General features: G+C 39.9%; 1 protein-coding gene across 1 annotated transcript in view; it reads right to left on the reverse strand.

Annotated features, from left to right (window-relative positions):
• The window catches only part of LOC117510998 (RNA exonuclease 1 homolog), a 33037-nt gene that overhangs the window by 15977 nt on the left and 1767 nt on the right, over nt 1-15293 (reverse strand). The window contains exons 2-12 of the mRNA XM_034170930.1: nt 8666-10014; nt 8500-8595; nt 5537-5786; nt 3607-3944; nt 3081-3224; nt 2746-2860; nt 2588-2659; nt 2374-2511; nt 2091-2204; nt 1926-1999; nt 1723-1827 (exon numbers count right to left, since the gene is read on the reverse strand). Coding sequence (XP_034026821.1) covers nt 1723-1827; nt 1926-1999; nt 2091-2204; nt 2374-2511; nt 2588-2659; nt 2746-2860; nt 3081-3224; nt 3607-3944; nt 5537-5786; nt 8500-8595; nt 8666-10014 — 2795 coding nt within the window. The remainder of the gene's footprint in view (nt 1-1722; nt 1828-1925; nt 2000-2090; nt 2205-2373; nt 2512-2587; nt 2660-2745; nt 2861-3080; nt 3225-3606; nt 3945-5536; nt 5787-8499; nt 8596-8665; nt 10015-15293) is intronic.

Here is a 15293-nt window from a genome sequence, read left to right on the forward strand (position 1 = left end):
ACCAGTCCCAGCAGAAGACTGCCCCTCCCTGAGCCTGGTTCTGCTGGAGGTTTCTTCCTGTTAAAAGGGAGTTTTTCCTTCCCACTGTCGCCAAGTGCTTGCTCACAGGGGGTCGTTTTGACCGTTGGGGTTTTTACGTAATTATTGTATGGCCTTGCCTTACAATATAAAGCGCCTTGGGGCAACTGTTTGTGATTTGGCGCTATATAAATAAAATTGATTGAATTGATTAATTGGCAAATATCTTCTGATTTAAGTAGTCCAGGAACAAATGACTCTTTCCTGTTTTAGTCAAGCTTAATGCACATTAATTCAAGCTCATGGAGCAACTACTCCTTGCATTTAACCAGTCTTACTTACAAGTTAGACATTAACAACTAAGAGTAGTGGGAAGCTACAGTATGGCACCTGGAGGCCATCTCCTGGTCTGCACACTCTGCCATGGCACAGGGCTGGAACAGATTCTTAATATGCAAATCATAAGATTTATATCTGAAAAATCTGGCTGCATTGAAAACGCATATTTATGAGTATGAAAAAGAATCCTGTTGCAGTATTTTCAGCCCATTCTATAATCCCTTACTGCGCAAATTGTAGATTGCTCATACAAGTGTAAACATGACTACCATTTGTTCAATGAAGTCAGCAGCTGAAGTTTGCCAGTCTCAAAAAACAAGGCTGTAATGTCCTCAATGCAGAGATTTTTGAGGGGTGGGAGTTGTGCCATTTGTCCTTTCATTTAAAAATTAGGATCAACATCAGCACTCACTGCCAGCCTCACACTAATTTATTCATTTTATATAGCACCAAATCACAGTCGCCTCAAGGCGCTTCACAAAACAATAAAATTTTGAATTGAAAATGAATTAAAATATTAAAAATCATAGTAAGAGTAAAAAGCATAGTAGCATAATATGCCAGTATGCAAAAGGGAAAATAAGTGCGTCTTAAGTCTGGACTTGAAAGTCTCAACAGAATCTGTTTTATTGACACAGGGAAATCATTCCACAGAACAGGGGCACGATATGAGAAAGCTCTGTGACCCACAAACTTTTTATTCACCCTAGAGACACAAAGTAGTTCTGCATCCTGCAAACAAAGCCTGGGCCGGTACGTAGGGTTTAACTAGGTCAGCTAGGTAGGGAGGTGCCAGTCTGTGAACAATTTTATAGGCTAGTAGCAGAATCTTAAAAATCTGATCTCACAGGGACAGGAAGCCAGTGAAGAGATGCCAAAATGGGTGTAATGTGGTCAAACTTTCTGCTTCGTGTCAAAGGTCTGGCAGCAGCATTTTGAACCAATTGAAGAGCCCTAATGCTGGACTGTGGTAAACCAGAAAACAGAACATTGCAGTCGTCAATCTAGAAGAGAAACGCATGAATCAGGGTCTCAGCATCAGCCATAGACAGGATGGGATGAATCTTCACTATATTTTGCAGATGGAAGAAAGCAGTCCTCTAGAGTAGATTCTAATTTAACATCCTGATTCTCTGACTGAGCACCACGTCATTCTTGTCATGAGCTTCTGATCACCATGAACACAGAAAAAATAAATAAATAAATCTGTCAAATTCAAAACATTTGATTATATTTTTGCCCTTGTTCCCATGTTTTAAATGGCTTTGATCTGCAGGGACCAAACTGTTGCCAGTGATGTCTTAAAGATCACTTGATTAATTTCTGGGATGACCGCTTTAAATAACAATAACAAAAAATTCTCACCATTTCACAGTCTATAGCGTAAACGCCAGGGCAGGTTGTATCTGAAGAATCTCTTGTGCGAGTAGACACAAAGCCACCCATGTTGAAAGAATCATGGACATGCAACTAGAGCAGGAGGATAAAAGTTTCATTACTGATTAAAAAAAAAAAAAAAAAAAAGATCACAGGAGAGAATATCACTGCATGCTTCTATTCTTTGTTACTTTAAAGACTTGACATCCAGGTGTTCCCATGACTCCCTGGCAGCAGCTGTAGCGGGTCTCCACACCACCTGGTACTGAGAGGTCCAACACATGAGAATGTTCTGTCCAACTTGCATCATCACATTGATTATATAGCTACAGGAACATAAAACTAGGTGGTCTCACCTCTGTTCTCCACTCCTTTGCCATAGTGGTAGTTGCACTCCTCCTTACGGATGTGTTTCCCAGTTTGGCTCACAGAGTATGTCGCCCCACATCGACAGCAGATCCTCTTGTGGGCTTATGCCCAAAAAATAAAACATCACCACAGTGAAAGTGTGAACAGGAAATAAAGCTTACTGAAAGCAGGTAGATTAAGGGCGCCCTCTAGTGATTACACTATAAATAGTCTCCAATCAGCTGTAATGTTTTATAGCAAATTTTTATTGATTTTTTTTTTTATACTCACGATCAGTGTTTCCTTTATTATCAATAAACAGAACAGCAGCAGCAGGTTTCTCTGGGTGCTGCAGAGGATAGTTGTTCTCAATCAGCATTTCCTCAGTCAAAATATAATCTTTTAAACTCTCAAACAGTGCCACGTCACCTGCATGGGGGAGGAAAGATGCAAACAACATGTTATTGAATTTAATCATCATAAACTACAAGAAATTTGTGCTCACCGCTTCTCTTGAGCTTCTTCACATTAAGCGGAACACAGCCTTTGGATCTTTCGCCTTTTATGTCACTTTCATCTGTGCAAGTGTTGACATGTTCTAAGTTTTGTGCACAAGCATGATCAGTGACAGTATGGATTTATACCTGTTCTTGTACAGTATACCTTTAGCAGCAGTCACACTTTGGCTCTTCAACCTCTTCAATGCATTAACTGCAGCACTCAAGTATTTAAGTTTATTTATACTGCGATTATACACCGTCCTCTCTTCAGTGAGAGCCTGATGAACAGACAGACAACAGAAAATAAGAGCTGTAAAACAGTCTATAATCCAGAGAAAAAAATGTAGCCGAAAGCAAACTCAAGCAGGTACATTTTCAAAAGCGAGTACACAGCATGTGACTCCCCCAACCCCCCCATACACTTTCTACTAATAATCTGCAAACATGCAGGAGTGCAGTACAGAACAAACAAACAAAGGAAAAGGTGATGAAGCTGACCTTTTCAAAGGCATCCTTGACAGAGGTTGCAGTTTTCAGGAACTCTTCTGTAAACATGTTCACGTAACGCTGTCTGATGTCACGGGGAACTTTGTCTTTAGTCGCCTCACTCTGTTGCCGCTTCATTTTCTGCTTATTTTGTAACTGCAACAAATAAATAAAACTCAAAACTTCCTTAAGAATCCCAGTCTCATTACAAGTGGATATCAACTCTACTCAGTGACATGGCTGTAGCTGCAGTGTTTTTTTTGGGGGGGGGGGACCCCCTCCCCAATTGAGCAGCTGACCAAAGGTGTGATAAAATACAGGAAAGGGTTTCATACGCAAAGGCTGATTAATGTTGCTGCATTAAAAATAAGACTTGCATAAAAAGATGACAAGCGTATTTAGTATTCCAGATTGCAGAAAATCTGATGTCGATTTTTTTTTTTTTGTTTGTTTGTTTTTTTAAAGGTTTTCCAGTCACCCTGAAGCCAGAGATCCACCACTGAGTTAAAGCACAAGCAAATCATATTTTGATTCTTACCTTAGTAGCGGTTTGGGGTGCCTGAGGAGGGGCAGTGGGCGGGGCTGGCTGCGAGTGTGCCAATGCCACAACAGAGACAGCGGGCTTGCGTGCCAGAGCAGGAATGATCAGAGGTGGTGTCGTGTGGGATCTGTGCACTGTGGAAAGTGCAGGTGGGTAGTGCGTTTGTTTTGAAGAGACAGGGTTCATGTGCACTTGACTGATGGGACTTAACACAGACGCAACAGAAGCAGAACTTGAAGTCGCAGGCAGAGGAAAGGCGCCTTCTGGAAGGATCAAGTGCACATTGTTTCCAACTCCAATCACAGCAGTTCCCAAAGGTATGTAGTTGACATACGCTGCAGTGCAAGAGACAGGGGTGCAAGACAAAAAACACAAACAAAAAACTCATGCACAATAGAAATACCATACGTTAATTCTTCAAGTATCAAGTTAATATATGTGATGTCAGTTTCTGGTGTTTGTGTGAGAGGAGGAGGCTTAGTTATCCAACATAAGACTTTAAAAATCCCATAATTCTAATTGAACACCACTTTAAATGTGCTTCATTATAAAATACAGCAAAAACATTTAAGATGGCAATTAAGGAGGGAAAAAAGTAAATACAACAAAGTTATCCATCATGACTATAGGAAGCCAAAAATTAAGTCTTCAGCATTGCTTTTAAACCCTCAACTTTAACTCGACTGCATAATTGTAAACCATTTTTTTCCAATGCACTAAGTTAACTCAACTCCCTGCTGTTTGCTCATCAGCCTTCAGGAAAGTCATTGCCCTGCGATTGCATGGGATGCTGGCAAACTGCAAAGCAAGAGAAGTTTGCACTAGGGTGGTACAATTAAATTTTCAAGGTTCAGTCAAAATTGAATAAGCAACATTCATCTTGTCCTTTTATGGGGCAAGACTGAAAATGTTTTATAGGTGTGTATTCAAGAGGATACAAAAGCATCAATGTCTGAACATCCAGCACAGACAGAATGGGTCTAAATCGCTGCAATGTTACAAAATTAAAAAGTGGTACTGGTCCCACACAGAGCACTGTGTGGGACCGTTTTCGTCATCCCACTCCTGCCTGCTCTGAATTTTGGACCATTACCGCTCGCAACATGTTATACTCCTGCATGTTCCCACGATTTATATGTCCACTCCCATGAAAATGAGAATTTATTCCCGCACAATAAGAGATGCATTGATTTTGTGTCTTCCCCCTCCTGCAGGAGAAAACACATCATTTAGGCCATTTATAAAGAGATTCATGGGGTTGTTTCATTTCCCTGGCCTGTATGTCTTTTGATGCACTGGTCAGGAATAGCACTCCTATTTCACTGTTTTCATTTAGTTTAGCAACAGTTTCATATTCTATTCTCCTTTGTTGACTGTCATCCTATCGCTTCCAATGCCGCAGGTTTTTTGTTTAATTGCCTGTTCCCGCCCGCAGCAAAGTTCTAACCACCCGCTGTGACAACTACTTAGGACAGGCATGTACATCTGGAGGTCATCAGCATAATAGTGGGGGGAATCAATCCCATGGCTATGAATAGTCTAACCAAGAAGTGATATACCACAATAAAACAGCAGCCCTACACATATTTCATTGTTGAAAAATATCATGTTGTTGCACCATTATGAACAACAACGCAGTCTTCCCAGCAAACTTTCTGCCAATAAAGCACTAGACAAGAAATAGCCAAAATGATTTTCTGCTTCAGCAAAATGCTGTGATCAACAAAGTGCACCTAAATCCAATATCACCACCAATGGCGATTCTGTACCAATTCTATGCAAACAAACAGCAACAATCACTTTAATGAGCACAGTTTCTGTGGAATGATGTGCCCAACAAGCCAACTAAAGGTTGAGGGTAAACAAAGCATTTTTTAAGCTTACTTTTTAAATCTTAGTTATTAAACTGCTGTGCTTAATTGCTTACCTTTTGTTAGAGGAGTGGGCTTGCTTACTGAAGGTTGACACTGAGGAGCTATCACAGCCCGAGCCTCTTGTTTCTTCTGAAGACTAGCTGAAACAGCCTGTCCACTCTTAACAGCTGCGGTGTACATGGAGGCACTCTGCTGTATTTGCTGGATCCTGGTAGGGACAGAGGGCTGAGGGGCCAATCCTTGAACAGACTGACTACACAGGGGAACCAGCACCTGGGGCTGAGTTCTTTTTCTGGCAAGTAACTGGTGAAACAGGTTATTAAAAAAAAAAAAAAGCAAAATTAAAACCCTAGTTACATTTGTCAAGGAACAGCGCTAGACTGTTTTTGACAAAGTTAATCGCCTCAAATGCACTCTAGTTCTATATCCAAGTTCACATTAGTATTATAGGTCAGTGGTTCTCAATCTGTTTTACAATAAGTACCACCTTAGAAAATATTTGGTTTTCCAAGTATCACCATTACAACTGGAATTAAAATAGTTCAATTCAACTCAATTTATTTATATAGCACCAAATCACAACATAGCTGCCCCAAGGCACTTCACAAGTCTAAGGTCTAACCTTACCCACTCCTTGAGCAAGCACAATGGCAACAGTGGCTCCCTGGAAAAGTTAAAAGCATATGGGAAAAAAACTAGGCTACCATAGAGCAATTTGCACATCTTTACTTGTGGGATCTTGGTTACAATATAACAGCTGAAAATAGCAGGAAGCAGCATATACTGATGATTTAGATCCGTTTAAACTGAAGTTGACTGCTTAAAGCGTTTTTGCATTCGCCGTGGACCGCCTGTAACATTCAGGACCGTATCCGGCAGTAAAGAAGGACTGATTTCTCTCACATAGGCAAGGCAAGTTTATTTGTATGGCACATTTCTTGTCAAAAAAGCATTTAAAAATAGTACCCCACAAACAATAAAACAGTAGCTAAAAAGGTTAAAACAAGCAAAAACAGCTATAGAATTAAAGAACAACAAACAGATAAAAATGACTGATCATATACCAAGCTAAACAGGAATGTTTTAAGCCTAGTTTTAAAAACTGCCAGACTGGTGGTCTTCCTCGTATCCTCGGGTAAGTTGTTCCCATGGAGCTGTAGCTCCATGGTTGTTCCATACCTTGGGTGCATAATGCTGAATTGCAGCTTCACCATGTTTAGTCCTAACTCAGGGGACCAACAGAAAACCACTACCCAAGGTTCTCAAAGCCTGGGATGGTTCATAGGACACTAACGTGTCAGAAATGTATTTTGGTGCTAGACCGTAAAGCGATTTATATACCAACAGATCTATTTTAAAATCTATTCTCTGGGCCACTGGAAGCCAGGGCAGAGACCTGAGCACTGGACTCATATGGTCATACCTCCTGGCTCCAGTCAGGACTCGGGCAGCTGCATTTTGAATACACTGAAGATAACAGACAGCTCGTCTAGAGAGGCCAGTGAGTAGGCCGTTACAGTAATCTAGTCTACTAGAAACAAATTCAACCACTCTCTCCAAATCAGGGTTAGAAACTATATTTTTAATTTTGGCAATGTTTTTAAGATGGCAGAAGACTGTTATTTGGTTAACATGGATGTTTAAATTCAAGTCAGTCTATTATAACTCTTAAGTTTCTGGCCTGCATTTTGGCATTCAAGGAGCAGGCCTCAAAACGACTTCTAATATATTCTCCGTTTCTGTGGACGGAAAACAATACATTCAGTCTTGTCTTTTTCAGCAGAAGATAATTGTTTTGCATCGACACACTAATCTGTTCCATGCAGTTACAGAGCGATTCCATAGGCTCCTGTTCAACTGCCGTCAGTGACATGTAAATCTGAGTGTCATCTCCATAATTGTGGTAGGACACATTATTGCTACGAATTAGCTGACACAATGGGAGCATGTAGAAACTGAACTGGAGGGGTCCCAATATAGACCCGAGGAACACCACAGGTTAAGGCCATTTTATTGGAGACTCAGTTACCAATTCTACAAGATATGTTCTATCCTCAAGGTAGGACCTAAACCATTCAGGGGCTATTCCAGAGACGCTAATCTGTGGTACACACAGCATCAGTCCAGAATCTGCAGTGCATTTTTGACAGAGGGGGACAGAAGTTGTCAAAATGACTGCATGTTCTTGCAAACTAGAGCATGGATACCCGATCCAGGTCTGGCAGGTTGGGTTGCGTTTGGACAAATATTTTGAAATGATGCTCAGGTTGTGTCTGGTTCGGTCACATCAACACAAAGACACTGAATGTGCAGAACTTTTGTGAAACGATGTCATAGCCCTTCCTCTGTAACCTTAGCGTTAGTGTAATTTAACATACTTTTGTCTTGATGGCTCAACAGGATTTATTTTTATCATGAGCAGAATGTGAAGCAACACAGAGTAAACACAAAGTCTTATTCTGACCTGTTGCATCCTTTCAGACTGATTCATCACAGCCTGACCGAAATTGTTGTCCACATAACACGCCCTTGTTTTGGAAACAATTTAAATCCTTATCGTGGAAATTGAATAAATAAAGCTTAATAATTAATTGCCGTGCAAGTACATGCAATGACAGACCTATTACATGTGACATAACACGCATGTAGGAGATTTTTGTCACTTTATAATTATTCTGTCATGTTTGTTACAGCAGAAACTGATTTGTAGCTTATATTTCTATTATACAACTCTAAGGGCTGAGCCAGACTTTTATGAAGCATTTTTTTCATTTTGCTTCACTTTCAGCAGAGAGCGGCGTCAGATGGGCAAAATCCATGGCTCTTGCCTCGACTATACATTGGCAGGTGAAAAATCTGCACACATCACTTGAGCCATACTAATACGTTGAACATATGCCATTTCACAGGAGCATAATGTCATAAATGGTTGACAGTCATGAAAAGATCTACCAACAGGTCAACTTTATGCCTTGGCTATTTTGCACAAACCCACTGTGCTGCGTGCAGTACCTACCTCTGTGTGTTTGACTTCATGAGCCACCCTTTTCTTTGCCGTCAAAGGCTGGGGTTTCACACGTTCCTCCCAAGGATCCACAGTCACAGTGCTCTCCTAAGAATGGCATACAATAAGCTACTCACATTAAAGACTGTTAGTGCCAGAATACCTGAGGGACACTTACTGACACGTTGGCCTGCTCTGCACTGTTGTTCTCAGCGTTTGCCTCCATAAAGATCCTGTAGCATTCTTCCATTGTGTCACTTTCTGACATCTCCAGGTCAGAGTCATGACAATTCAGGTCTTCCTCTGAGCTGGAGTCAATTATAATAACATTTTCTGCTTTCTCCTCTGATACTGCAGCCAGTAGTCCTGCATCATCTGCCAAATGTTCCATGCTAGATGCAGCTGAGCAGCTGCCAGATTCTGCTCCTGCCACACAGCCATGAGGTTTTGTGGGGAAAACAGCACTTTTACTCTGCAATTTCCTTGATTCTTGCTGAAGCGCCAGTCCTGACTGTGCATCCTGTGCTGTAGACCAGTTAGAAGTACCAGTGTTCAGAGTAGACTGCTCCTTTTTCAGAGTTTGCACAGTGTGTTGTGTGCCCGAGCACAATGAGTTCACAGCTGGTGATTTATTTGGTGCAAGAGTCTGCTGCACTGGACTCACTTTCTTTGCACTACACAGGATCTCACACTGAGCCATTTCAACATTAAGGGTGTACCCTTCCTCTTCAATCACCAGGTTGAATTCTGGAGAGTCTCTACTGGCAGGAACACCTGCACCAAGTTCAGGATTTTTCACTGCCACCATTTCCTCAAGCTGAACACAAGTAGCTTTTTGAGGTTTCCATCTCAGGGCATCAGTTAAACTTTTATCAAGTCCAACACTGCCATTTATTTCAGCAAGTTTTGAAGGCAATTTGTCATCCACAGCCAGCATTTCTACTGATTTGTCCTTAAGTTCTCCCATCGCGTTCAGGGGCTTGTCAAATTGCGCTCTCTTTTTATCAGGTGAATGAGGTATGTCAATAATAAGGACACAATCTTCATTCGAATCATCGAGCAGGTCTGGAGATGTTTGAGGATGACGTGCCTGGCATGCAGGTGGCTTGTTTTTGTCATCACACACAACATCCCTTGTTCTTTTCAAGCTTTGTCGACTTTTCATTTTACCAGATGAACTGTAAGACCGTAGATTAGCAGAGAAGTTAGACAGAGGATCATATTCTAAGTCAGTCCTTGGTTTGGAATTGTCAACCACATACTTCCTTGCTCCAGAATCCGTTTCACTCAAACTTGTGCATGACTGCTGGCTATACAAACCCTCTGCGTTTTTACAGACTCTAGGAGACTTTAAAGTTGTGCTGTATTTCTGTGCAGTGTTCTTGCTATCAGTTTGTTCTGTCTGATAGAGTGACAGTCTTTTCTGCTCTTCTTCCACTTCATGCTTCACAGTTTCAATCTCTTTGTCAAGTCGCTCCAGCTCCTGGAAGCTTCCACAGACAGCAGACGAAGACCCATTTTGGACACCTGTAAAAAAAAAAAAAAAATCAAAGTAGACTCAGGTACAGCTGATATGGTGACTGCATTTATTTATAAAGAGTTGGGCCAAGTTGTCTGTAGTTTCTAGTATGAATATGCAAAGGAAGACTGATAAATGGGGGGCTGTTCTATCCATGCCCCAACAGTGAAAATTTTACATAAGTTGTATTACATATGCACTACAATTAATCCCTGGCAAACATCCATCCATCCATCGTCTTCCGCTTTATCCGGAGTCGGGTCGCGGGGGCAGCAGCTCAAGCAAAGCCGCCCAGACCTCCCCAAAAAAATATAATCAATCAGTTGTGACTTGTCAATAGAGGGCACTTTCCCCAGTTAGTCAAAAGAATAAAAAGTAACCTAGTTTCTATACAAATTGGTCTTTTGTATTTTATGCCGCCCACTTGTTTTTAAAAATTATTTTCCAAATTGTATTATTAATATGCATGTGAATATAGTTAGTTCATCTGTGTACTGCATGTACAGGAAATAAGCTTCTTAGGCATTTATGTTCTTATTTGCACAGCTATGCAGTCTCACATCACCCATATTTACAGTCCTCATTTTACATCTGTTCACAGGTGACCCAGTATAATGTGCTTGCAGTTCCAGGTGACCGATCTGCACATGCTCAGCAATTGTCAACATAAATACTGTGGAAAATTATGGTATTTTGATATAAATGTACATTATTCAGACCACCAACAACTAAGTTACATTGGATTTATCAGTGCATACGTTTTCTACAAAATCAGTGCAGTGCACACAAAGATCAGTCATCCAGAACCACCATGTAAAACTGGAACACAATCTGATACACCACTAGAAGGATTTTCCAGTTTGAACATTTGTTTGGTGGCAAGAGGATATGCCAGATCATCCTGCAAAGACTTGACAGAGGTCCCTTCACTTCAAACAGGTCAGTGATTTGACACTTCAGGCAGAATGGCTGCTTGAAAATGGCATTTCCAACAGCACACAATTTGTATCACAGGAAACAATTTTAATGTTAATCAATGTATTTGTTCTCACATTACTATGTAGCGAGCAAGCGGAAAACTTCGACGGCCTCACATGAAGCCCTACCAGAACCGCAAAATGTTTCAGTTCCCTGACTGTCCGCTTGCGGTTTACACCAAAACAGAGCACATTCCCATTGGAGTGCATGTTAAAATGGACAACTTCACAGCAGAAATAAAAATTTTAGTGAGGCAGGATAGAAAGAAAAAAAGTGCACCACATTTGGTACAGATATAGCTAAAGATGTTTAAAATAAACTTTGACATAGAGCCATCATTAATTTCCACCACAGCTGCCATGACAACCATTTTTTCAAAAACAAATATTTAAAAATTCGCCAATCATATTGAAAAATATACCACATTTGTCTCCAAAGTAAAAGGTCAAACAATGCTGACAGCCATTGGATTTTTGGTTTCAATAGTGTCATCCTTCATGACAACAGTACATGAAGTGAATTTTTTTCCAACTTAGTTTAAGATATTTTAAGTCAAAGTTCTGTAAATTTGGGGGCGTGGTCACTGAGTGACAACAGCTGAGCGTCTCAGCCTCTCACCGTGACTATAGGTCAGTGTCAGCATCTGGTAGCTGGGGTGGAGGGCTGTGTCCATTTTATTTGACGTATTTTGTTACAAACGCCTGGAATAACAGCCTGTTGTGTGGGGAAACACTAATGGAAATTCTCATTGGATTCATTATTGTATGCCAACGCCATAAGCACTTGGCAGCTCATGGTAGCTTCATCCCTTAGGTCCACTTAATGCATGATTGAGAAAATAAGTGGCTAATAATTTTTAATGTCCACACTAAAGCAAATCGTTAGGAGAACCACAACACAGTCCTCAAAAATATGATTTAATAAACACCCAAACTGAAATTTGCCTGCTAGCTTAGGTGGTCGGAATTGAGAGATGTGTGTTCAGGCTTCTTGCATCACACACTGATCCACCCCTTCACACACAAAGGAAATAATCATGAGTCATGGTGCCTTCTGCTGCCAACAAGGAAAACATCGAAGAGGTACATATACTGAACAAAAATATAAACATAGCACTTTTGTTTTTGTTCCCATTTTTCATGAGCTCAAACATCTAAAACATTTTCTATATGGGTGATTCTTTAACTACGGGCACTATTGGCCTTGTAAATGTAATTTCCACCACACCATTGCCTTACAATATAAAGCGCCTTGGGGCAACTGTTTGTTGTGATTTGGCACTATATACATGTGCTCTGATGTCACTGTTTATCTCCATAGAAACTACCCAAACAATCTTTCATACAAACTGTTTAAAGGGACATTACAGTGTTGTGGTGGAAATTACAACAATAGTGTGGGACAACTACATTTTGTTTAAAAAAAAATCACAACAGTTGTATGACACTGAATACCCCAATTATGTTTTGATTATTTTACTGATATTTTATTCAGAGATATTTTAAAACATTAGAAAAAAAACGTTTCTTTACCATTCATTTTTATCATTTAAGATCAAAAGTCTGGGTGTGGGACAAGCACAAAACGGCAATATTTGCATATAATGATGCTGAAAAAAGGTGAAAGAGTCATCATAGATTACTAGAACAAATTTCTTAACACACTTTCATTGTAAAGATAACTATAAAAGTGTGAAATTTCCTCTTTTTTCTGTTTTTCATACAATATGATCAAAGGACATAAGTGCCCGTGGTCTAAGAATCATCCATATACATAAAAGACCTATTTCGCTCAAATATTGTTCACACATCTGTCTAAATCTGTGTTAGTGAGTAGTGAGCGCTTCTTTACAGAGATAATCCACTTAAATAAATAGAAGACCATTTAAATGTTCAGTTTTGCTTTGGGGGGGAGGGGGTCAGAAAACCAGTCAGTATCTGGTGCGACCACCATATGCCTCACGCATCTTCGCATAGAGTTGATCAGCAGCCAGACGCCATCGAATATGAGCTTAATGCCTCTATAGTTTCTGCAGCTCTGCATATCAACTTTGTTCTTAAAAATAGGAACCAACACACTTAGTCTCTACTCCTCATGCATCCTCTCACTTTCCAAGATTTTATTAAACAATCTAGTTAGACACTCCACTGCTATCTCTCCTAAACATTTCCATGCTTCCACTGGAATGTCATCTGGACTGACTGCCTTTCCACTCTTCATCCTTTCTAATCTCTTGCACTTCTGATTTACTCTCTCCACATCATCCAGCATTTTCTTCAAATGTTGGGCAATAGCACTGATCATTGTTAAGCCAGGCCTTGATTGATCCGGTATGGAAATTTGATTTGTACTCTGCATGACTGTGTTGGCTTGTTCATTCATCAGGTCCTCAATATTCGCTCTGCCTTCTCAGCACACTGTTTGCTCATCAGCACATTACCACATCAATTACCACCCTAACCTGCTGCACATCCTTTCCAGCTCCCATTTTCTGGGAAGTCATTGCATGCCTTTTCCTGATCTTTTGCCACATCTCCTTGTACTCCTGTCTACTTTCTTCATCTCTCTGATTATCCCAATTCTTTCTTACCAACTTCTTTCTCCTTATGCTTTCCTGAATAGGAAGGAAGGAAAACAAGTCTCCTTGTTTTCCTTTGAAGAATATATTGTTTTATTTGAATGTGTTTTGAGATATGCATTAATCATTTGTGCTTCTTTCTCTAGAATCAGCTTATTGTTTTATTCTTTATTGAGCTAAAAATATTGTTTTAGTCAAATGTGTTTTGGGATATGCATTAACAATCTGTGCTTTTTTCTCTTTTATTCTTCATTGAGCTAAGGATGTATTGTGTTATTTGTGTTCAAGTGTTTCGAAGTGATCATTTACATTTTAATAGAGCTTCTTGCTGTAGAAAGATACTTTATTCATATGCGCATGATGATTAACAAATGTTAGTGCTCATTAAACATGTAATCAATAGCTAAGGTTAATCATGTGATATCCAAACGTCTAAATAGCTTTTGAGTTATGTTTAAATGCTGTGGAACTGTGTATTGTGTCAACCAAAATAAAGGTATGTTATGTTTATGATTATAGTTGCTTTGATTTTAAGATTTGCATTTGTTCAAATATTAGTTTAGTTTCTTAGCAAGCTGTTATGAAGATATGTTATTCATATAATCATTTTCAAAAAGTGTTGTAAATGTGATGTGTCCCTGTTTCGAAGAGGCCCTGGGGAGGAATTAATACAATAACATGCTTTTGGAGGGCGGTATGCATTTTCAGAGGCCCAACGTTCACGCCCAGAAAATGCATACCGCACGACAACAGCATGTTATTTGCATTATTATCACTTTTTACTGAGATAGACAACACGTAACGCGTACATAAAAAGATGGCTCACTTAACTTCTGTCTTGTCGGCTGGCGCGCGCGCTGCTGTTCAAATTCGGCAGTGCGTCCTCATCAAGCTGGCTGCTTTAGCTGCTGTTCATTGTCGTACTATCCATGAGAAAATCATCCGGAATATCCATATTGGGACCAAAACACACTTCTCGCCTTTTCATCTTTTCCTCTGCGGACAGTTCTTGGGCTGCGTGCGCTATGACGTCATTTGTTTACGCACAGCGGGCAGGTATAGCCAGGTAGCGTCGACGTGAATCTACTATACCGGCCCAGCAACGCCCCGGTAAAGTGATAATGATAAATATCTGTATGTTACAAACAGCATATGGAACAGGATGCCAAGATTAAACTTGATGCCTGGGTATGATTAGTCCTGTTTGTCAGAAGGTTCTGTAGTTTTGAGATGTGCAAATATTCTTGTGGTAGGGCCACATGATGTGACTTGCTGATAGTTCTACAGTTAGCTGTTGTTGCCCAAAACAATTTCTTATCAGTTATGGCTGCAACAAACAAATATTTGGATCATCGATGAATCTGATGGGGTTTCGACATGATTAATCGGATTAGCTGGGAATTTTTTGAAGATGTGCCAGGGAAACAATTTTTCTCTCCTTCCATCACTTTATGTAACAACAGAACATTATTTGAAAACTTAAAATACTTGAAAATCAACAAATTGTTAAATGTCCCTTGGCTGTTGAAATATAAAATAATAAAACAGTTTATAATAAAGAACAAAAATAATTATTTCAAATGGCATTGCTTTATCAAAGTGCTCAGTTGCCATAAAACAACACTGAAACATAAATGTTGTAAAATATATGGTAAAAAGAGGTATTTTTGTTGCTGCAAATGAGCAATTAGCATAACCAGTTAACCATAAAACCTAAATCAAAAACTGTAG

This window comes from Thalassophryne amazonica, chromosome 5 (assembly GCF_902500255.1).
Source record: "Thalassophryne amazonica chromosome 5, fThaAma1.1, whole genome shotgun sequence".
In the NCBI taxonomy this organism is placed as follows: domain Eukaryota; kingdom Metazoa; phylum Chordata; class Actinopteri; order Batrachoidiformes; family Batrachoididae; genus Thalassophryne; species Thalassophryne amazonica.